The 25,092-nt window shown below is 41.2% G+C and overlaps 2 protein-coding genes across 15 annotated transcripts in view; one reads left to right on the top strand and one right to left on the bottom strand.

Annotated features, from left to right (window-relative positions):
- The window catches only part of sbf1 (SET binding factor 1), a 137,628-nt gene extending 134,246 nt beyond the window's left edge, over positions 1-3,382 (bottom strand). For all 11 annotated transcript variants that reach the window (XM_069908248.1, XM_069908249.1, XM_069908250.1 and 8 more), the window contains exon 1: positions 3,260-3,382. In XM_069908248.1, the coding sequence (XP_069764349.1) occupies positions 3,260-3,314 (55 nt within the window). In that variant the 5' untranslated portion in view covers positions 3,315-3,382. The remainder of the gene's footprint in view (positions 1-3,259) is intronic.
- A 48-nt stretch (positions 3,383-3,430) lies between these two features.
- Positions 3,431-25,092, top strand: part of miox (myo-inositol oxygenase) — a 36,779-nt gene continuing 15,117 nt past the window's right edge. For 2 of the 4 annotated variants that reach the window (XM_069908072.1, XM_069908071.1), the window contains exon 1: positions 23,536-23,632. In XM_069908072.1, coding sequence (XP_069764173.1) covers positions 23,597-23,632 — 36 coding nt within the window. In that variant the 5' untranslated portion in view covers positions 23,536-23,596. Of the gene's footprint in view, positions 3,675-10,073; positions 10,217-23,535; positions 23,633-25,092 lie in introns of those variants that run through there. The other 2 variants (XM_069908074.1, XM_069908075.1) reach the window with 2 other exon arrangements.

Here is a 25,092-nt window from a genome sequence, read left to right as displayed (position 1 = left end):
AAGATTAACTATTAAGATTATACATTTTGAACACAAATTGATGGGGTATGGAGGGCTAAGGTCTGTGTGCAGGTCAATGGGACTAAGCGGAATAATAGTTCAGCGCAGAATAGATGAGCCAAGGGCCTGCTTCCATGCTGGAAATTTCCATGGCAGGAGTAAATCTAAGATACATGTGTACAATATTAATATAATTTAAAAATTCCAACTATTGATTCAGAAAGGGAATTTCCTGGTTAACTTTGCAGTGTTTACTGCACTTTAAAAACCTTATCAGCTATAAAGTTTATGGACTTCTGAAGTTCATAAAAACCCTATTATTAATCTTCTTCATAATTCTGAAAAGCACTTGGATTCAGCATTCTACAAGGCATCTTGATAAATTTCTACAGGAAAGACACTTAGTTAAATACAAAAATGTAGATGTAAAAGGTGAGAAACTGAGAAAGAAATACTAAATATTCAATCATTTGAACTATTGTTGAATGGTAGAAACCACAGTATTGTGCAAAGGAACTTAAGATCATGATTTCTAAAATTCAATGGAAATTGGTTGAAATTGTACTTTATACCAAACTAGCAATAATATATTTTAGAGAAATTGTTCGTAAGAGAGAAATTGGGTTTTTTTTTTGTTCGTCCAACAGTGGTTATCTGTGGGATTATGGCTGTTAGAAATTGCAAAGATAAATCACAAGGTTACAAAGAGGTTTGTTAGTGTCATTTTAGTTTGATTTCCAACCCCCTACTGACATGGGTAACCATCAATTTGCTATTGGTATGATTCTGAGGATGCAAAAAAACCCTCACACTTAACTGGTGTCATGCCAAGGGTGGAGAAAACATTGGGTTAGACACTCATTACACAAAATTCATATTTTTGTTTACTGCGTTTGGCTCAGTGGTGACATTCTTCACTCAGGGTCAAACTTTGTGGGTTCAAGCCACAGAATTTGGTACAAAATTCAAGAAACTGAAGGGCTGCTGAGTTTTCAGAGAAATTATCTTTCCTGCAAATGTTACAAGTTTGGCTTTGCTTCTTTGATCAAGTAGATTCACAAATCTATTTGTTGAACAGCAGGAAAGTATTAAATAAAAAATTATATTCCAAAAACCTTCACTCTTTTTGACTTGCCAAGTACACCATAAATATTGGTTTTATTTCAATGTTTCCAGCACCAGTAGCATTTTATATCCTGCTCTTTCCCAATAAACAATGTAAACAGTACATCCTTCAGTTTTTAAGCATAATACATTACAGCAGAGTTCAGGCCCTTCAGCCCACAATAATCCACCAACCTACTGTATATATCCCACAACAGTATTGATCAGAGCTCTACTGAACTACACTAGATATCTACTGCTCCAAACTGGCTTCTCTAATGATCCTTGTTAGTTTCTTGCCTTTTACCTCTTTTTTAACCTTCCATAACCCTGTCCCCACAAAAGCCACAATACCAAAAGTAGGATTTAAAGAAGGCTTCATATTCTATTTACCAATCCTTGTTTCCCATCATTTTGAGATACAAGGCAACATTACAATGATGGTCTTACCTTTTCCACTGTGGAACAGCTTCCAGTGATTTACATGCATAAACAAAATCTATCTGTGCCCTCAGTTCCTAGAGCATTGCTACCTGGAATATTATTTGTTGCTCTTAAACCTTGTGCAGAATCTCACACAGAACTCAACTGCCATTGCTTTTTCTGTTCACAGACAATTCAGCTTCATGTTGCCAAACTATATAAACTGTTCCTCCCAGTTTGGTGGCATCTGTGGATGATTATTCAACACTATAATGATGCATCTAGTGGAAAAACAAATGCCCCAGTAAGATTAGTGGGAAGACTATTCATCATATTTATATGTCATATTTTCCCTACTCTTTCTAAACTCCTAACTAATTACTGATCCAGGTATGTCAGAACATCCAATTCCAAACTTCTATATTTAGCTGATAATCTTTGGCACCAAACAGTATGAAAAGCATTCAGTAAGTCCATGCTGATACCATCCAAAGGCATTCCAAAGTGCACAACTTCAGTGACATTCTCAGAAACTAGAAAGCATGTGGGCACCATTAAACCAAAACAATGCACCAGATTCTCTAAGCCTGCCACTAATCAATACAAAATGTTCACAAGATATCAAAGATAAATGATTAATACTGATGTATAAAGGCAGCATCGAAAATGAACAAACATTCATTAAAGCAAAAATTTAATTCTCACTGCATTTATAAATTTGTTCCAGTCAGATACTCCTACAGCTTTTCAATCATAAAGTCAATAAACTCTAACTAGTCTTTACTCCCCACCTCACATCCTTATCTGACCCTCCTCGGCCTCAAACATCACATTTCCCCCAGATTCTGTACGTATACATTACCCCCTTAGATACCTGTCACCTTCCCTTTCCCCAGCACCTCTATTCTAGTCTTCTACCAGATCTTCCACCCATCTCTGCAAGTCCTCACCCCGATCTCCTCCAATGCCTCCCGTCTCCAGCCCACCTTTCCCCCACACCCCCATCGCCTCTCCAGTCCATTGATCTTACAACCCCCCCCTCCCCATAGCCTCTCCAGTCCATTGATCTGACAAACCCCGCCCTCCTCCCCATAGCCTCTCCAGTCCATTGATCTTACAACCCCTCCTCCTCCCCATAGCCTCTCCAGTCCATTGATCTTAAACCCCCCCCTCCCCATAGCCTCTCCAGTCCATTGATCTTACAACCCCCCCTCCTCCCCATAGCCTCTCCAGTCCATTGATCTTACAACCCCCCCTCCTCCCCATAGCCTCTCCAGTCCATTGATCTTACAACCCCTCCCTCCCCATAGCTCTCCAGTCCATTGATCTTACAACCCCCCTCCCCTCCTCCCCATAGCCTCTCCAGTCCATTAATCTTACAACCCTCCCCTCCTCCCCATAGCCTCTCCAGTCCATTGATCTTACAACCCCTCCCTCCCCATAGCTCTCCAGTCCATTGATCTTACAACCCCCTCCCCTCCTCCCCATAGCCTCTCCAGTCCATTAATCTTACAACCCTCCCCTCCTCCCCATAGCCTCTCCAGTCCATTGATCTTACAACGCCCACCCACCCCCCCATACTCTGAGCCTGGGTCCGCCCACCTCCCACACCCTCCGCTGGGCCTCAGGTCCCAGCACTGCGATACTGAGCCGGGCAGAGTAGATGTGGGACGCTGATGAGAGAACAGCCAATAGGCGATTGCTCGACCTCTGGGCCCAAAGTCGGACTCACCGCGCTTGTCGTGATCGTAGCCCACCAGCACAAAGTAGTCGGCCAGCCGGGCCATGGCTGTGTCGCTGCTGCTGGGCACAGCCTGCGCTGCCAGGCGTCAGCATCGTCCCGCCGCCATCCCGTTCACACTGCGCCTGCGCGCCCCGCGCCCCGCGCCGAGGGGTGGAGGGAACAGCTTGCCCGACAGACCAGAATATGGAGTACGCCCCAGGGCCGCGGCAACTGCCTTCACATCCGGCCCAAACTAACCAACCAACTCATAACGTGAGGAACTTCTTCCATAACAACCACCCTCTGGAGCAGGCAATTGGTGTGCTGTTAAACCTCAGCTGTGATGATAGTGGAGCAGCTCTCTCTCTCCAATGAGTCCAGAAATAAGAGGGATCCTTGGTGGGATAGAGTACTCAAGAGTTAGGTAAGAGGACCTGGGACAATGCTGTTGATGTGGTGCAAAAAAAATAAATTAGGTGGTTAGGAATAGGGAGCTGTTCCACTGAAAGTATAAAGAGTAAATTAACAGAAGAACCATGCACAACAGGATTCCCCTTGTCCTCGCCTACCACCCCACCAGCTTCTGTGTCCAACATATCCCCCATTTCCACCACCTACTACGTGATCTCACCACCAGAGACATATTCCCCTCTCTGCTTTCCACAGGGACCACACTCTCTATGACTCCTTTGCCCGCTCCCTCCACCCGGCACCAATCATCCTCTTGGCACCTACCCTTGTGACCGCAGGAGATGCTGCACTTGTGCCCACACCACCATTTGGGGCCCCAAACAGTCCTTAGAAATGAAGCAACACTTGACTTCAGGGGTCACCTATTGCATTCAGTGCTCCAGTTATGGACTCCGCTGTATCAGAGAGACTGGGCACAGACTGGGAGATCGCTTTGTTGAGCACCTCAGTTCTGTCCGCTGAAAGAACGTGGAACTCCCAGTGGTCATCCATTTCAATTCCCCGTCTCATTCCCTTGCTGACATGTCTGTCCATGGTCTCATGAACTGCCAGACTGAGACCACCTGCAAATTGGAGAAACAACAGCTCATCTTCCGTCTGGGCTCCCTCCAACCAAATGGCATTAACAGCAACTTCTCCGGTTTCCATTAAACCCCTCCCCTTCTCCCCCTGTCATCTTTGCCCCAGTTCTGACCCCCCCCCTCTCCTTTTCCCTCTGAGCCCTTTCACAGAGCCAAAATCAATTCTCACCTTTCCTCTTATCTAATCCATTATTTAAGTGTTCCAATATGGAAGGATTCACTCTTGGATCTACTAATGAGAAGATAGATAAGATGAGAACATTTGGGCAATAGTCCATAATCCTATGTTCAAGTTTATTATCTGATTGTTCATATACAACCTGACGAAACAGCATCTCTCCAGACCATGTTGCATGCACAAAAATACACAATACACACACATAATGATATTATCACATAAATAATTTTAAAAAATTAAAAATGGAAGATTTTCATGGTTGCAGGATACTGTTCTTCAGTCTTGCACCCTGTCATTCCCCAACCTGGTAGTCTTGATTTTGATGCTCATGTACCTTCAAGCACTTTTTTTCATGTTTCCAATTTTTTTTTTGCTTTACATTCCTGGCCAGCTCTCATGAGATTTAATTTTTCTCTCTCCACTGATGTTGCTGCCTGATCAGCTGAGCTTTCCCAGCATTCTCCTTTCTTTCATATTCCAGTTACTGCTCTTACCTTTCACAGTTCTGGCAGATGTTTTCCTTTCCCTCTGTTCTCCCTCTGGAGATATCTCCCCTAGATGTTAGCTGCCACCTACAATCCTGAGTCAATACCAGTCTGCATCATATGGCGTCTCCACCCTATGACAGACATTCCTTCATCCTCATTCTTTCTACTTTGCTACAAGTTCAAACATGCTCAGTTTCTGAATTTTCACACTTCTGGAGAAGGTCATTGGCTTGAATAGTGAACTCCTTCTCTCCCCAGGTGTTGCTTGACCGACTAATGCTTCCAACATTTAAATCTACTTTGCTGAATGATCCATCTCTTTGCGAAGAGACTTGCTGAAGATATCCAGCATTTTCTGTTCTAACTTTAATCTATGTTGCCTAGTTATTAATCCATCTGCTAAAGAAAACAGGTCCTTCTGGTTCTTTCTGTCCTCGCAATTAAATCTTAGGCACCTTTGTTCCAAAAAATGCACCACATTTGCCAGCCTCTCCTCATAACTAAAATTTTGCCAGCATCATAATTTCACCTCAAATTCTATTACATCCTTCAGGTTATGAAAAGTACCCCAATGATATCTGAATTCCAACCTGATCTTATATGTTAAGCATTGGTAAATAAAGGCTTGTATTATGGATGCTTTCTTAAAAATATTATATCTAATTGCAAAGTGAATGTTGTAGAAAACATCATAATGAAAAAAATTGTGGGGCTGGAGAGGGCGAGGGTGTGGTTAGAGCTGGGCAGAAGGGAGTAGGGTCGCTGTATTTATCAAAGGAAGCATAATTGCAATGGAAAAATAATTCATGCAGTAGAATTCAAGTGATTGAGATAAAAGATTATGAAAGATGAATCACATTACTAGAGATAGATTACAGATCTGGAGAAAAGAGTGGTAAGTGTGTAGACCAATTAGGGGCATGTAAAAGGAAGCAAGGGAATAAATAGGTGAGAATAATTGGGCAGAGGGAGAAGGCAAGAGGATAGTTTCATAACTGTATTCAGAGTTATTTTTTGATCCACTATTTAAATGTTCCACCAGAGACATATTCGCCTCTCTGCTTTCCACAGGGACCACGCTTTCTGTGACTCCTTTGCCCACTCCCCCCACCCCGCACCAATCATCTCTTTGGCACCTACCCTTGTGACCGCAGGAGATGCTGCACTTGCGCCCACACCTCCACTATTTAAATGTTCTCTCTTGGATCGACTAATGAGAAGTGAATCTGAACAGATAGGGTAAATAAGATGAGAATATTTGGGCGATTATCCATAATTCTACGTTCAAGTTTTACTATCGTCTGATTATACACATACAACACGACAAAACAGCATTTCTCCAGATCCAAGTGCACGCACAAAAACACAAGACACAGTACATAATGAGCACATAAATAATCAGAATAAATATATATAAGTATTTGAGAAGATTTTCACAATTACAGGACACTGTTCATCAGTCTCGCAGCCTGTGGGAAGACACTAGTCCCCAACCTGACAGTCCTAATTTTGCATTGAATATCATCTGTCAAGGAAAGGGAGATTCCAGAGATCCTATCATCCGATTTAATGATCCTCTATATAGACTTCCAGTCTGATGCTTTTCAGCTACCATGTAATACAATAAGGCAGCCATGCAGGCATTTCTATAAGACTAGTGTGACAGAATATATAGATAGGTTTTTGGGGGATAAATTGGGAAAGGTTTGTTAAAGTAGGTCACATACAAATACTTTAAAACAGATCTTATTAGAAATACTGGAGCTCTGCTAATGCAAGACATATTGGCTCCACAGCTTTTGCAAGAGCTTCAGAGAGTACCTGAGACTTCACTAATGGATTGTTGTTTACAAAAGGCAACAGATGAAAGAGAGTGTTGGAGCCGCCTTCTGTCTGGAGGGAAGCTTGCTGTTCTAAAAGAGTCATGTGGTTTTTCAAGCAGAGAGAGTCAAACAAGCTTTTTTTCTGTCTGTGTGTGTGTGTGTGTGAGAGAGAGAGAGAGAGAGAGAGAGAGAGAGAGCACTTCTACTGTGTTACAGCCAGTAACAGTAGCTGGGACTGGAACAGAACAAGCTGGCAAGCTTGTGGAAAGCCCCATTTGGAAGAAAGCCTGGTCAAAGCCTTTGTGGTTCATGCAAGAGGAGAGGACTGTCTATCTAATTTTTCACTTGGAATAAGAGAAACAAAAAGGCACTCTGTGGTGACCTGAAAGAAAGAGGTTATCATTTGAAGGGCAAGTTTCGTCAGCAAGATATTGCAGTGGCTTTTTAAAAAGGAATCAGTTGTGGATGTCCTGGAACATCAAATCTCTCTGAAAACCGACAAGAACCTTCCTGAGTGGTAACCATTTACCTTTCAAGCACCAAAGCCTGGTGAACTTTATAAATGTTACATTCTGTGCATAGTATAAGAATTGCGTGCAACCAGTGAACTTGGAGGAATGAGAAGTGGGATTGGACTGTGAACCAAAGAGCTTTTCTGAACTTACACACACATTACGTACATGTGCGCTTAGAATTAGAAGGGGATGAAGTTAGTTAAGTAAGTCAATAGTGATAAGTTAAAGTTTGATTCTATTTTCATGTTTAAAGATAATTAAAAGCAACTTTTGTTTAAGTAACCATTTGTCTTGGTGAACATCTATTGCTGCTGGGTTTATTGGTCCTCTGGGCCTGTAACACTAGGGTTTTTTTATACACAAAAGGCGCATAATCACCTACTCAAGTTTTAAAAAAAGGCGAAGTTACCTTTTATGCTGATGTCAAGAATGCAGATCGTGCAGTGCTTTTAAGCAGGAGTAAATCATGAGCCAGCTTCAGAAGCTGAAGGAAGCAGGGCGAGAAGTACAGTAGCACTTCCCGCCACCATGACGTCAAACATATGCGCTGGGAATGGAAAGCTCCCTTTACTGAAAATAGTGACTGAAAAGCAGGTACGAGTGTTACTGAAGATCTGTGCAAGCAGTCTTAAGACTCAGGCGGATCTGTGCAACATAATCACCTATTTTTTTACCATATGGTCCCTTTTAAATTTGCGTTCACGGGCTGTCAGCATCATCGCGACATCATCAGCCCTCCTTTTACGGATGAGGTGGAGTGACTTCACTCCACCTCTGAATCTATCCCCCTTGGAAGATGGAACGAGTTCAACCAGTCAATCCTCCTTTAGACCTTTTATGGAGGTAAGTGAAGCGATTTAAAGACAGGGAATATCTGTCTTTACAATCACTTTTTTTTACTATAAAAGAGCCTGCTGTCAAGATCAGGGCCGAGAGCCTCACCCTCCTCACCCTCATTAGAAAGTGAAGGTGCTTAAAGACAATAATTTAGAAGAACAAAACTTTGATTGAATAAAAGGTAACATTTAAGAGCTGAACTTCTTTGCATTCATACAGGTAGGTGAAGCGGTTAAAAGGCAGTTAATTCCTGTTTTTTAACAGCTGTGTAAAAGGAGCTATCGAGTCATACAATACTGTAATTGACCTTTCAGCCCATTGCTTTCACGTGACCATCATCCACATATCCTACTTACCAGCCTTCATGTTTGGTTAGACACTTCCCAAACATTGCAAGAGAACTTCCTAAACATCATGAGTTAACACCAATGCCCAGCATCGTAAAAGAGTAGCATACTGCAAGTGCGGGAACAGATCGGAAATCAAAGTTGAAAGTACAGATTTGAACCATCGTAACTTTGAAAAATCGTAAGTCGGACCATCATAAGTAGGGGAGCACCTGTATAGCAAAGATAAAGATACATAACCAACATTTTGGGCTTGAGCCTTTCATTGAGATCCATCAAGCCCTCGATGAAAGACTCAAGCCCAAAATGTAGATTAAGTATCTTTATCTTTGCTATATAAAGTATTCTTGTTTGACTTGCTGAGTTTCTCCAGCATTGTGTTTTTACATGATCAGGGATGAAAGGTATAAGAATACCATCACCTGCAAATTCTCCAAGGAGAAAACTGTGATTTCTGTTCTTTTATCATTGTAGATTCTATATTCTGGAACTCCCTGTCCAATAAAACATCATGAGTACCTTCACCAGAAAGACTGTGGAGGATTCAAGACAGTGGCTCACACCATTTTCCATCAATCATGAAAATAACATGATTAATACTAAAATAATAATTTTCAGTCATTAGATGTTAGAAGCATGATATAATTGAGATGTTTAAGGTTATAAATGCATACATACAACTGCATACCCACATTCCGATTTTTAAAAACTTCCTCACCACCATTCCATTGATGAATCCATCTTATTTTTTATCAAAACAGAGGTGCAACATTCTCTGTATATTATCAAATAATCACAGAGGATTGGAAGAATATGACCTGAGCTCCTCTTTTAAAGTTATGAGTGGTACATACTCGCATGGAAGGGGCATTGTGTACGGTTTTGGGCAGAGCAAAGTCTTGAATTGGGCTTTGGAAGATCAGGAGAATCTCCAGATGAGAGGTGCAGATAGACTGGGGCTTCAGTTCAGGGATTTAGCTGACAATGGACTGCTGGTACAGAAAAAGACCTGAAAGTTGGGACAAGTAAGAAGTTTAGCGATGGAAGGAAAGGGAACAAAGGACCAAACAGGAGATGGGATAGAATAGACAATAAAAATTAGGAGGTTGATGCAAATGGTGAATAGTTTTAACCATAACAATTAGCTCGTAATTTTCAAGTTAAGCCACTGTTATGGACTGATAGCATGTGTTGATTGGCAGACTGCCAATCTGGGCCCAGTGATTGAAAGGCATTCCCTGTGCATATAATTGGCAAGTTGACCAATCAAGGAGTGTTGCAATATTTCCAGAAATGTGGAGTATAATCCAAGTACTAGAAATGGGATAACAGTGTTGTGTCCATGCAAGGAATACCATTCCAAAATATATTAAATATCTCAGAGTTCAACATTAGTACACCATCTAGGATACAAACTTCCAATTAAGATGCGGTAAGATTGGTATTTTTATCTGTTACAAGTAGTTCAATGTGTAGATGTGTGCCTGAATCCTTGTATACTACAGTTCTGGAACCACTGAGTAATTTGCTGACCCTGGTGACTGACAGGTTATTTCCTGAGCCGTTAATTGCAACTGATGGGCTGGTATTCCTCGTTCCAGCCAGGACTCATGCTTCACAACAGCGAAAATTTGGGAAAAGTTGGAATTGCCTGTTTATGGGAGTGAAAGTGAAAAAGCATGAACAACATCCTGTGATGTCACTGAGGAAATGAATAGATTTGCTGGTGAGTAATGACACAAGACCAACTTCTTTCTGTTTTTGACTGAATATTTTTATTTCTCCCAAATGCTCCCAGCATTTCTCATTGTTACTTCAGATTTCCTGCATGCAGTTTTATACCCTCACCTCTTGCTTTTAATGCTGCAACATTGCCATCTGCTGTGTACTAGCTACAGATACAGCTCCAACAGTTTTTCTCAACCCTTCTGACTCCAATGGTACATCTCATCTCCAACAAAATTTCTATGTGAGTGGATTAATCTTTGGAACTAATGGGAATCTATTCAGCCTACATCTTCATGCATTCCTTTCCTTCTTTCACCTTCTTTCCATACATTCCAGGGTCACTAAAAGCACCATAGTATATTAGTAATAGTCTTCACGGTGTAAGGCAGTGAATCGCTGACACTTTTGCACTACAGTCATACTCCATTATAACTGATTTAAATAATGTTTTGGCTTAAAATAGCTGTAAATAGCTATGTAAAGATACCACTTCAGTTCAATGCAAATCAGAACAAAATACTTCCTGAACAAGTTAAAATTATCATAATTGTAAAGTCTTGCTAAAACATGAATGCTTTTCCTCATTGTCCACACAATTGCCTTCATGTTTCATCCTTGACAACTGTTGTATCTTAAATGAACCTCTTTAATGACTGAATACTGTCACGTTGAGCAGCACCCGCTATTTACAAATCTTACAGGCCCTTATTTAATGATCTTGTTAAGAACACTCAGTTAAATGCACCAGTGGATATTTAGTATCAGGAGTAGCAGGACAACTCAACAAGGGCACCTACTAATCAACTCAATTTACTGGAATGCTAATGGGCTCATCAGGACTCGACTGAAATTACAGGTAAGTCTCTAACACCATTTGCTACATTATTCTGCACAATTACTGACTGAACATTATACCATGCTCCCCACAAAGTCTCTTCTGAAGAAATAGAACATTGGAATTGTCTAATGACATAGTTCAATCTGATAAATCTATCGCTGCCCTTCTGAGATTCCTCTCCCAATTATGAACTTTAAATGAAAGACATTACCTTACCAGCAAGGCAAGAAGAATGGTTTTTTTAAATTGTTTGTGTCTTGCAATATTTTCACAGTACAGAGCTCATCTTCATATGCATAAAGATGTTTTAATTTACTGACATTTGGCTATGCTTATGGGATCAGGCTTGTATGGCATCAGTCTGACCAACTGTTCATTTTCGGTAAACCCAATAATATAAGCCTTTCAAACAGTGCATGAGACCATAAGAAATAGGAGCAGGAGTAGGCCTCCCGGCCTGTCGAGCCTGTTCTGCCATTCAATGAGATCATGGCTGATCTAATGATAGGCTCACCTCTACCTACCTACCTGCCTTTCCCATATCCCTCAATTTGTAAACATTTATCCAATCTTGTCTTAAATATATTCACCTTCACTGCTTCAATGGACAGTAAATTCCACAGATTCACCACCCTCTGGGAAAAGCAATTCCTCTTCAACCCCGTCCTAAATCTATTACCAATAATGTTGAGGTTATGTCCCCTAGTTCTGAACTCCCCTACCTATGGAAACAACTTACTTAACTCTATCGTTTTTGCCTTCCATAATTTTATGTTCTATAAGATCCCCACTCATTCTTCTAAATTCCAGCAAGTACAGTCACAGACAACTCATTCTCTCCTCATAGGCTAACCTCCTCATCTCTGGATTTTATTGCAAACAGTAAATTATGCTGTGAGGGTGCTCAACAATAGCGGGCTGTGTCCATCTCTCCATAAGGTTGACTGGGTAACCCATTTGGCAGGACGTGATAAAGATTCCTAAGTATACTGTTCCCGCCCCCTTGAATGATCTTTCACTCACAAGGATGGGACTTCATACTTGTGCAGTACATGTCAATAGGGTGCATCTTGCATCTATTTACAGATGCCTTTATCTTGGGCTTAAAAAAGACATCTGCACAAACATTCTAAGTTATTCCTGTACAAGAGCAAAGGAACAGAGGGAAAAAGGGCATGAGCAGAATCCATACACAGTTAAATATCTTCACTCATCGTAAGCTGAAAATATAATGAACACAACTATATTGTTACGTCGCAGACCAGCAACAATAGAAATTCATCAAGACGGGGTTATTTTTAAAACAATATATTTATTAATAGTTATTAATAAAATATAACATCTTACTTAAATTTACCCCAGCTATGTGCAAATATACTTAGATATATTGTGTGTGTGAGTGTGAGTGAGTGTGTGAGGAATACCCAAACCATTCATTACAGCTTAGGCTCAATTCTGGAATGTCATTCCCAAAGTTCAGCCTTAGAAATCCTGTGTTAAAACTCTGACTTTTAAACTGATGCTCAGAAGTAATTATAAAGGAGGAGAGAGACTGAGTGAACAGACTACCAAAAACTTATCAATCCTTGTTGAGTTGTTTCCAGAGAAATGTCTTTTCATATGAATGGATGTCACAACTCCCCTCTTCCTTGCCTAGGGAAAACAAAATGTGTGACTTCTACAATGCTTCCAAAACCCAGACACAGGTTAGTCGAAATGACCATTACAATGGTTGGTCATGATCCAATGCAGGAATTCTCCACTTTCCTTTACCCAGATATGGGTCAATCAAAATACTCATTGCAATGGTCACAGAGATTCAAAAATTCCCCTGACAAGGAGAATCAGCAGAAATGTCCATTTCCACACAGTCATTCCACCTCTGTGTTAATCAGATGGCTGACTGATCAATCCTGAATTCTGTTTCTTTGTGTCCTAATCACATGACCCTCTCTCACCATTTGTTTGCCTTGAATAAACAAACATAGTTCTTAGTCTTAGTTGAGAGCATCAACCTTGTTTATAGTTTTGATCTGATGGTGCCATGTAAATGTTGAGAAAATTATAAATGGTTGCAGCTTGTACAATCACTCACTAAATAAAACAGGAGCTTGTAATAACATATTCATTACAAAGGAAGCTTTGTAAGCTCTTAAATATTGAAACCAACATTCATCACTGGTGCCTCCTCAATATCCTCCCTTTCTCTGTCTAGACTGCAAAACTCTTTGCAATGCTTCTTGATGGCTGGCCATTTCTTGCTGCTGAGGATGTCCACAATGAATTGTGCCCTTGGTGGGTTGGTCCCAGATTTTGAGGTGCCAGCAGGCTGGGAAAACAGGTACCAACAGATGTGCCTACAGGCTGGGAAATCTGGCTTGGGTTCACTGACTAGAACAGTGCCTGAGAACTAGTGTGTGAAGGAGAGGCATAGACATGAGTCTCTGTTCCAGCACTGGATGGCAATTGGTAATGGGCAGAAAATGGTGTATTTATGTGGCATTGCTCAAATTACACAGCTCTCCTTCCAAGATTGACGGGAGCTCTTGCTCCCTATCAGCAGGACCTGCAGCACTGTTGTCTCTACAAATCTGCCTGCTCTTGCTGTTCTTCTTCTTTCTTCTTCTTCTTCTTCTTCTTTGGCTTGGCTTCGCGGACGAAGATTTATGGAGGGGGTAAAAGTCCACGTCAGCTGCAGGCTCGTTTGTGGCTGACAAGTCCGATGCGGGACAGGCAGACACGGTTGCAGCGGCTGCAGGGGAAAATTGGTTCGGTTGGGGTTGGGTGTTGGGTTTTTCCTCCTTTGCCTTTTGTCAGTGCTCTGTGGTCTTCTTCAAAGGAGGTTGCTGCCCGCCACACTGTGAGGCGCCAAGATGCACGGTTTGAGGCGATATCAGCCCACTGGCGGTGGTCAATGTGGCAGGCACCAAGAGATTTCTTTAGGCAGTCCTTGTACCTTTTCTTTGGTGCACCTCTGTCACGGTGGCCAGTGGAGAGCTCGCCATATAACACGATCTTGGGAAGGCGAATGCCAATAACCACATTGCCCTTTTCTATTTCTCCTCTCTCATAACATCCTGTTCCATTCCTTTTTAATATTAATTTTTTTTTTCAACATAGTTTTCCGTAAACTGCTCAGAAATCATTCTCAACCTTTTTCTTCCCATTCACAAAGCACCTGAGGTAATCCCTTACTGGCCACAGAGCACCTTTGGCATCCTATGCCATAGGTGCTCTGTGGCCAGTAAGGGATTACTTAAAGTGGTATGTAATTAGGGGGAAAAAAGGTTGAGAACCCACTGTTCTGCACTATTTAGCAGTATTCCGGCCATCACTTTAAGCCCTGAAATGTAAAGTCCTGCTTTGGTTGCCAAAATGTGTAGGATCAGCCTTTCCAAACACTTCTGCCCTTCACTGAAGTTTGACTTAGTAATTTTCAACAGGACTGTTGACAAATATCCTGTAATCAAATAACCTTATCCTGATTGTGCATTATACCTTCTATAAATTAATAGCTAATAGTTGCTGTCATGTTCATTCCTCAGATTGCCAGCTTGGACCAAACAGATCATGAGTTGAAAACTAGGTTAACTCCTCTTTCCACTGCATTAATGATCATCATATCAACAGTTTATCTTGGATGAAATGGTTATGGCTGGGTTTATCATTCTATTAAATTATTTTGAATTGGAAATTCTTCAGTTGCCAGGTGTTAACTCTTCAGGAATTTTTTTATATATTTAACACAACACAGAGTTAATTCTAATAGCTTTAGTCTAGCAGGTTTTCACAGGAGCATTTCTTGCCTCGACAATTTTTCTGTTTAATGATTTGAGTGATGGCGGGATAATTTCATGTCCCAAATCTCCAAGGGTGTACATTCCAGTGATCATTGGGGTATCAGAGGTGGAGAGCATAAGCAAATTTAATTTCTTGGGAGTCACTATCTCAGATGATCTTTCCTGGATCCAACGTACTAATGGCATCATGAAGAAAGCATGTAAGCACCTCTACTTTCTCAGGAGTTTAGGGAGGTTTGGTATGACACCAGAAACCCTGGCAAATTTCTACAGATGTGTGATGGAAAGTGTGCTGACCGGCTGCATCATGGTCTGGTATGGGAAATCCAATACCACTGAGTATAAAGCCCTCCAAAAGGCCATGGGCACAGCCCAGGACATAACAGGCAAAACCCTCCCCACTATCAAAAACGTCCACAGGAAACTCAGCCGTTGGAGAGCAGCAGCAGCAATCATCAAGGATCCACGTCACCCAGCACATGCTCTGTTCTCTCTGCTACCATCAGGAAATATGTCTAGGTGCCCCAAGACACCGCCAGGTTCAGGAACAGCTGCCACCCGTCTACCATCAGACAACACTCAATCAGGGACTTATTTAAGAACACTCTTACTTGTGCACTTCATTGATTTTTTAAAAATTTCTCTGTATTGCACAGCCAGTTTGTTTACATTCATTATCTGTTTACAGTTTTTAATTTGTTTACATGTATACTCTGTGTACAGTTTTATTTTGCACTACTGATAAGTGGTCATTCTGCCTCGCCTGCAGAGAAAAGAATCTCAGGGTTGTATGTGATGTCATGTTTGTACTCTGACAATAAATATGGAATCTGAATCTAAATCTAGACAACTTCAATGTCATGATCAGGTTGGTTATGATTGTTTCAGGCAGCCTATTTCTGCTTTTGCAACATTGTGAAACTCTGACCTTGGTTCAGCTCAACTGCTGCTGAGACCCATATCCCTGCTGTCGCTACCTTTCAGGTTTGCTCCCTTGGCTACGCTCCCAGCTGTATAAATTTGTGCTCAGCTACAACTCTGCTACCTGTGACCTGATCGATATCAGAACCCATTCACTATCAGACCCTAACCCAGCCTTGTCATTAAATCCTTTTATAGTCTTACCCTATGTCATTTCATTATTCCCTGTTCAGCAATCTGCAGAGATCCCTGTGACCATCCAGTTCCACAATCTAAACTTTGGAATTCCCTATATCTCTATATCTCCCAGCCCTTCCTTTGAGATGATTTGATTAAGCTGGTGATCATCTCACAAATATTTCCAATGCAGCCCTCTGTTAAATTTTCCTTGCTAATGCTCCTGTGACTCATGTAGAAACATTTTGCAGGGTTAAAAGCTGCATCTATGTGGAATTGAAAGCCTGCCTTCACAAAAGCACATTTTGAATGGGACACTGAGGTTTAGCTTTTAATGGCCAAGGACTCGAGCTAATGTCACTGTACATGTCAATGGGGAAGTAGGAGATAATGTTCCTTAAACATTAAACCAATTGTTAGAAGGTGATGTTGTTTATGGATCTGTGATATTTCTGCTGTGTGTGATAGAGTTTGGACAAGACTGATGTTTGAACTCTCAGATTTGTTGCGTGAGCCATTAATTTGCTCAAGAGATTATTTAATGGATTTTCACAATAGGATAAGCCTTGTGAGCCCTGTCAGAGGAACTGTTTTCCATTATGTATTGGATAACTAGATGCTGAGAGAAACAGTTCTGTGATGAACTGATCCAAGTCCCTTGCTCTTGGAACTGCTTTTACAGGCTCCAACTGGTAACTGGTAAGACATGGGTCACCTTGAGCTGTATGCAACTAAGTTTTGATCCCAGTTAATAGAGTAATAGATTTGCAAAACTTCTAACTGTTCAAATTTCTGAAACTTATTGAACCTTGAGTTTCTCTCAGTCACAGACAGATTCCACCTCCACCATAAAACCCTGGAGCAAAACAACCAATTAACCCCATGATAGTAAACTCAATGAGCACAATTTACATGCAGACCTTCAGAGACCCACCATCTCTTTCTCTGGTTTCACCTCAGTTCATGACCTCACTTTTGCTCTCTGTTATGGTGTGCCTCACTTTTTCGACCTCTGTCTTTATCTGGCAGTGTACAAATTGTGCTCTGTATCTCACCTTGCTAAAGCTGATGGGGAAGTGTAGAGGGAGAGTTATTTTGTATCGTGATACTATTGGGCCTATCCTACTGGTGTTTGACAGTGCAATGCAGATAAAGTGTTATTACGTTTGTAGTCTATGCTGTAACTGGGGTTGACAGTGTAGGGGAGCATTATACTACATCTTCAATTCTGCATATGCCTACTGGTGAGTGATGTTGCAGTTCCAGTTAAATAGAATCAACAATACTGAAACATGTCTTTCACTCTGTCTTGACTGTGCTTGCATTTACATCCTAAACAAGTCTCTTGTCAATCTATTTCATTCCTAACTTCCTTCAATATATCATGTTTTTCCTAGAATGTGGACCTCCAAACTCAGCTTTTCCTTCCAGTTGTTCTATCACTCTTGTGATTTTATTTTATTTTGGTGATACAACGAAGTTACAGGCCCTTCCAGCCCATGAGGCTATGCTGCAAAATAACATCCATGTGACTAATTAATCTGCTAACCCATACATACATCTTTGGAACGTGGGAAGAAACCAGAGCACCGGGAGGAAGGCCACATGGTCATGGGGTGAACGTACAAACTCCTCATGTTCTTTTTCATTTTCTCCACTGCCGCGTTTATAATACATGCAGTAAAACTTTCTATTATTATTCCTAAAACGCATCACCTTTCAATTTTTAAATTCAAATTTAGACATACAGCATGGTAACAGGCCCTTTTGGCCCACAAACCTATGCCACCCACCCAATTAACCTACACCCCCAGTACGTTTTGTTGGTGGGAGGAAACTGTAGCACCTGGAGGAAATCCATGGGGAGAACGATAAACGCTTGACAGTCATTCCAGGTCTCAAACCCTGGCCTTGATCGCTGGCGCTTTCAAATTTCAGCATCCGGGTAGCTCTCCTGGGACCCGGGTGATATTACTGGGTAGTGTGTGCCTCCTGCACCTTTAAATAGCAGCCCAACCTACCTGTTATGTTGCCAACCTGGCAATTTAAAGGGGAATCCCACCCCTGTGATGACGTGGTGAGTGATGCGTCACATAGCCATAAGGAATCCCTTGTTCCCTGTGTTCTTTCTGTTCCCTTTCTGTTTAAAGTTCTAGAATAACTGGGTGAGCCATTTCCCCTTTCAAATAGGCAGAAGAGGACACTTGGCTTAGTTTTACTGGGTTCCCTGACCACCTCCGAGGTAGGTCTGGGGCCCGGGTAGAGTTTGACCAGGCTTGCCCAATTATGGCCCTTTGAAATAACCCTGTACTTGGGTCTTCAACTTAGTTAATTGCCCGATTAACCCCATTTTACAAGGTAATTTGAAAGGGCCTAGTTGTGCTGACCTTCTGTGCTAACTATGCCATCTTATTGTAATATTAATTAATAGTAGTTAATATTCCTCATTAACTACTTTTCCAATTTAGTATTGTTAACAAATGTTTAAACTATACATCTGATTCATGAGCACAAATAATTTAAATGAGGAACAGTAGTCCCAAAACTGACCTCAATAGTATCTTGCCTCTTGCCTGTCTGATATTTTTCTCTGTAGCTGGTTCACCATCTTTTTTCATATCTTGATGAAGAGCTCAAGGCCAAAACATTGGTTTTATCTTTTATGGTTTTTACACAACCGGTGCATATTGGGAAATTTTCGCAAAATTCCCACAACGCAGGCTGTATAAAAAGTTCAGAATGGAAATGAGTGACTCATTCCCATTTTGAAATTTTTCCTGCGGCAGCCCTAGACGTAATTGCGGCCTGCCTACTGTCTAAACTGAACTGCAGGAGGTCCACAACAGTGAGCTAAATGAATAGGACATCATCAACACTGTACATTGCATGCAGGGTCTATGTAACGGTTGACGTCGACCCACGTCTAGCCAACAAAATTATTGGAACTCAGGTATTTAGTGTAAACATCCTTCCTGTGTGAACAGCCAATCCGGAAAGTAAGTGTGAAAATTGTCGACTGGAAGTTATCGCAGCGGCTGTGTAAAAACCATATTTATCTTTGTTATATAAAGTGGATTGTTTGACCTGCTGAGATTCTCCAGCATTATCTTTTTACCTCAACCACAGTGTCTGCAGACTTTTGTATTTTACTTCACCATCTCTTTTACAACCTTATCAATCCTTTGATGAACTTTGACATACAATGAGAATGACAAAGGACAAAGTGATAACGTCCCATTGGGTTAACCAAATAACACAAGATGTGGTTAACATTGTACCTCCTTGGGTTTCTTCATCTAGAAAATTACATTCAGGTATCTGGAGTGGGAACCTACTGAACTAGAATTGAAATTGAAAAATAAATGCCACACATTTACATGCATTAGGAAGGGAACAATGTTTGATTGCCTGCTAACTAGTCTAATATCAATGGTTCTCTTTCAAAGGCTTCTGTAATATCATAACTATGTCTATTACATAATTTAATTCCCCAGTCTTTTTTCCCAAGAATTGAATAAGGGGAGTAAAGACGACTCTCTGAAATAGTACTGACTGTTCTATTTTCTTTTTCTGGGTATTTCTCCATTACAACTTCAATTGAAGATTCTATTTTCTTTCTTAACACCAGCATTAAGTGGATTGATTAGTTTGTAATTTCTTGAATAGCCTCTCTTTTTGGGTGTAAATTACATGTGTTGTTTAACTATATGCTTCGTGCATAGTTCTGGTACCCTTTTTTTAATCACTTATCTGACTTCCATAAATCTGAAGATTCAATCCATTTAGACCACATTTCCCTTCTTGAGTTTATCAGTTCCAATCTCCCCAAATTGGGTTTATAAATTTCTCATTACACATTAGTTTCCAATTATTTAAATGAGAGAAGGTAAAATTTCAGATTTTGTTGCTGCTATTATTTGTGAGTTAGTCATGGACTCATCCTTTAGTGGGCCCCCATAGTATCTGGAGCCAAAAATAAACATAATGCTGGAGGAACTCAGTGGGTCAGGCAGCATCTGTGGAGGGAAAAGGATAGTTGACATTTTTGGTCAAGACCTTGCATCAAACCCCTCTTGCTCCACAGGTGCTGCTTGACCCATCAAGTTCCTCTAACTCTTTTTGGTCTAGTATCTGCAGTGTTCTGTGATTCCTAGAGTATAATGTGTTATATTTATCCTGAACTGTATTCATCACCATTTTGAATATTTCCCATAGCACTGACGAAGACTTTAATGACCCCTGTCGCTTAGCAGCCCGTGCTGATGAGTTGTGGCATGCTAAGCAGCATGGTAGACTTTCAGTTGGGCGTGTAGTGGTGCCTCGGCAAAGGGCACAGACCCTACGCATTCCAGATAGCAGTGTGGTGTCAGACTCAACCAGATGCAGTGCAGACAGAGAGCAGTAGTGCTATTACCATCAGAGATGGGGAGCTGAAGCCCGCCACTATCATCCCCCTGCAAGCATTAATAGTGGCCATAAAGGCCAGCTACAAGAACATCAACCTTTTCCTCTGGGTTCAACACTCAGGGTGTTGGTTCTTGGTCGAAACTGAAGCAGAGATTAATGTGTTTCCCTCCTCCAGCCCAAACATACAATCAGGAAAGGAGGGTCCTCCTCTCATAGCCGCCAACGTACGGGTTTACGGACAATTCCTCAATTTCAGCTTGTCGCGATTTAAATGGTCCTTCACCATTGCTGATGGGAGCTCCTGGGAGCTCATTTTTTGCTAGCACACTCCCTTTTAGTAGATCTCAAAGGTCGCCACCTAGTTAGTTTGAAGACTTCAAAGTCTCTCACCTTACACCCCATGGCATTGCCCGCACCTCGACTTGGTGACACTTTTGAACAATGGATATGCCAGACTCCTAGCATTATTACTCTCCAGTTCTCAATGGCCCAACCAAAACATGGAGTACAGCACCACATTTTGACTCATGGACATCCCCTACATGCTCGAGTGCACAGGCTACCTCCAGATGAATTGTGATTGACTAAAGATGAATTTTCACACATGGAGGAAATGGAGATTATTACTGCTCTGACACCCCTTGGGCATCACCACTGCATATGGTACCTAAGGCAGCTAAAAGGCATATAGGATATCTGCCTTCAATTTTCCAGGATGCAGAATATTAGGGTAGGAAGATTGTAGTTCATCTGCATGAAAAAAATTGGTGGAATAGTAGTGTGTCCAGTTCTGGTCATAATATTTTAAGTTTGTTTATTTGTCACAAAATAATTTATATAGTGAAAACTGTTCTTTTGCAAGCAGACGAACAGGTTATCTCTAACATTCATGCAGCTGTATAAAGAGCACAATTACAGAGTATGATTGCAATAAAAAGAAAGATCAATTTGCACCAAGCAATGGCTCACTAATAGCAGTGTTATGGGGTTCATTCAGGAGTCTGTAGGTTGTGGGGAAGAAACTGTCTTTAAGCCTATTAGTGCATGCTTTTATATTCCTAAACCTTCTCCCCAATATGAGGAGGGAAAGGAGAGTGTGATGGGTCCTTCAGTGGTTGGTTGCCTTTCCTAGACTGCAGGAAATGTAGATGGAGTCCATGGCAGGGAGAGATGTTTGCAATATGTTCTGAGCTGCATTCGCTACCTTTTGTAGCTATTTCAGATCTTGAGCTGACAACTCCTGTACTACACTGTGATGCATGAAGCAAGTATGCATTTGATGGTGCACCTGTAGAAGGTGAGGGACAAGGGAGACAATGCTGAACTTTCTTTGTCTTCTAAGAAAGTAGAAATTGGGATTCTTTCTTGATCATCACATCAGCTGTGTTTGTTCCAGGTCAGGTCATTGGAGATATTTATTCCAAAGAACTTGAAGCTATCTGCTCCTCTGACTTCAGTATCATTAATGTTGCCAGAGGTGTGGACTCTGTTCCTTCTCCTGAAGTCAATGATCATCTTATTGATATTGAGGGAGGTTGTTGCCTTGGCACCATGCCACCAGTTTTCCTGTCTTCCAACTCCTTATTTCAAGGTTCAAAATTAGTGGTGCAAAAAAACTCTGTACTCATTGTACACGTAAACAAATAAAGAGATGGAAACAAACAGAGATGTAATACAGAGAGATAAAAAGTGCTGTGGTGCAGCAAACACAAAACTCAAGAAGACTATACTACAGGCTTTAATCGGTTTAAAATTGAACACCAGGTCTCTGTAGCCTCTGGTTCCACATGCCCAACTGATTTAGGAAGGGGCCAGCTTGAGCCTTTAAATGGACCAGAGATTGACAGCCGGCATGGTGGGGCCAGCCTCCCAGGTTGCCTACCTGCAGGTACAGTGGTTGCCCCCTGCAGTAGGCTGGTAGGAGTGTGGGTATAGTAGTGGTTGTATCACCACAAATGTAAAACTAATAGTCCTTAAATGAGTCCCCGATTGAGTTTGTGTATTTAGGAATCTGATGGTGGAGGGGTAGCAGTTGTTCCTGAACCTGATGGTACGAATCTTATGGCACCTACACCTGCTTACTGATGGTAGCAGTGAGAACAGAGCGTGTGCTGGGTGGAGTGGATCCTTGATGATTGCTGCTGCTCTCCGCTGGCAATGTAGATGTTCTCGATGGTGGGGATGGTTTTACCTGTAATGTCTGGAGCTGTGTCCACTACCTTTTTCAGGGCTTTCCACTCAGGGGTATTGGTGTCCCCATATGGATACCAGACTGTGTGGCAGCCGTTCAGCACACTTTCCATCACATATCTCTAGAAATTTTGATACATGATCTACAATTGTAGTATTGTCAGCAAATTTGAAGACTGAGATGAAACAGATTTTAGGTTGAATGGGATAATAATAGTGATGGATCGCAATGGAGAGTAACTTGCATGTTTCTTAGGATGGAGAGTTTCAATTATGATGAGTTACTGGAGAGGCTTGATTTGTTTCCTTTGGAGCAGAGGAGATTGAAAAAGTCCTGATTGAGAGATAAATAATTATGAGAGGCATAGATAAGGTAGACAGAAATGTTTCCCTTCAGCAGATTTATTTAGAATAAGAAAGAACAGGCTTGAGGTAAGGGGTAGAAGATTTAAAGGGGATTTGAGGAAGTTTTTTTTATGGTTAAAATCTGAACTCACTGCCTAGCAGTTCATTTAAGAAATATTTGGATAAGTACTTGAAATCCTGGTATGGAAATCTACCGTGCCAGAAAATGGGATTAGTATAAATGGAGACTTAATGGCTGGCATGGACTGAAAGACTACTTTCTATGGTGTTTCACTTTATGACTTTGAATGATCATAGATTTGTTTTACCATTAACCACACATGCATAAACACATGCAAGCGTGGACAATGCATGTCCACATGTGGAGATGCAAGTACAAAACAAACGTAAGCAGACATATTGACAGACCACACACAGGTCAAGGTACTAATGGCTGTATCCATGAATTGTGCTGTTGGCGGTGAGATCATGCATCAGGTAAATGAGCAGTGAAGTGAAAGTGAAATGGAGATAATTAATAAACTCTCCTTAGAATGAGTAACCAACAACATATCTCAATTGTCTAATGATGAGCAAAAAGGTAACATTGTTGACCCTGAACATTCACCTTTCTGCATTCCACAGAGGGGTACTTAACTCTGTGAGGTTAAGCACATCTACACACACAAACAACAGCACCATGAGTCTATCCCAGTCCATGAGGGAGTCACCCACGGTAAGTTTATTCAGTGTTGAAACTCATGGTAAAATTACTGTCTAAGGGATAGAGAGAACGAAAGAGATAGAAAGGGGGAGACCTGGACACTGAAATTGAGGCAGTGTGAGCAAGAGACAAGAAAAATAATTGGCTTGAAGTAGAAACTGCGACAAAGAAAATGGGAGAATGAGAAGTGTGATTAATATAAACAACAGTGAGGGAATCTTAGGTTAACGTTGGAGAGAAAATACTGAGTAATGAATAAAGAGTGAGAAAGTGACAAAAGGAAAGCCCTGGTTAGAGAGAGAAAATCGTAAAAGAAAGAGCAAGCGTATGTGTGCGTGATTAAATAAAGTCATGGTGGGGGGAGGGGGGGCGGCGGCTGTGTAGAAGATAGAGAAATGAGTGAGAGCAATGGGACTGTCAGAGACTGAAATGGGGATGGCTTCCTATATACTTGTCGGGTGGAATGAAAGCCTTCAATCTGTGAAAGGAAGAGGCAGATCCTGGCTGTGTTCTTTACTTCTCCAGTGTTTTGATGTTCTCTCACTCTTGCTCCATTTCTCATGACCTGTCCTGCTTCGCAATGACTCTTGTTTCTGCCTCTCTCCTGCAATAATTTTATATTTCTCATGCTTCATTCTCCCTTTTATCCTCTCTCTATCTTCCTTATTTCCAGTTCATGGTACTTCATCATTACACAGCTCCTGTACTTTGAATTCCTTTTGCTGATGTTGACTTACTCTGGAGCTGGGTGGTTATAGGAAGTTTTACAAATGCAGGAACATGCAGTGGAGATTGGCAAGTGATAATCAAATGTAGCTATCGATGGGATAGAGATCAATTGAAGTTTGATGCAGAGGAATTGAGCGAAGAGCTTTGAGCTACTGCATATATTGGCTTATAAGGCGACTGAGTGTAGGTTTTGAGTTATTCTCGCTGTACAAAAACAACCCCAAGTTTTTGTGCCCTTTGTATTGTTTGATTACTGACCATGCCAAAGATCATAGGTGTTTCATCCATGTTTATGATGTGGCTTAATATACCTTGTAGCGATGGAAATTAGTAATTTTAACATCAAGATCTGTTGGTAATTTCTACGCTATTTTAGTTTTCTGCCTCAGTATGAGATGATTTCTTCATAAAATGACTACACCATGAAGCGGTGGCTGTGAAATATTTGCTGTGATCTTAGCCAACTTTAGTATTTTATTTCTTGATACTGTACAACGTATCCATTTTGACACTGCTACACTAGAATCCGCCAGTGTGCAGTGCATTGGTAGGAACATAGGAGTTTGCAAGTGTTTTATGCTGTTCTCCATTGCCATGGGGGGCACTCTAAACCACAAGATATTAAGGTTTAGATTTTATACTTGCCATATAAGATTTTTCCTGGTTTGGGGTTATATTTTTAGGTTTCAAATTCCATCTTGTATGCCAACATATATGATATATTTGGCTCTCTTGCCTCAAAC

The sequence above is a fragment of the Narcine bancroftii genome, chromosome 13 (genome assembly GCF_036971445.1).
Source record: "Narcine bancroftii isolate sNarBan1 chromosome 13, sNarBan1.hap1, whole genome shotgun sequence".
Classification (NCBI taxonomy): domain Eukaryota; kingdom Metazoa; phylum Chordata; class Chondrichthyes; order Torpediniformes; family Narcinidae; genus Narcine; species Narcine bancroftii.
The sequence above is the reverse complement of the archived record's forward strand: the minus strand, read 5'-3'. Positions and strand labels throughout refer to the sequence as shown.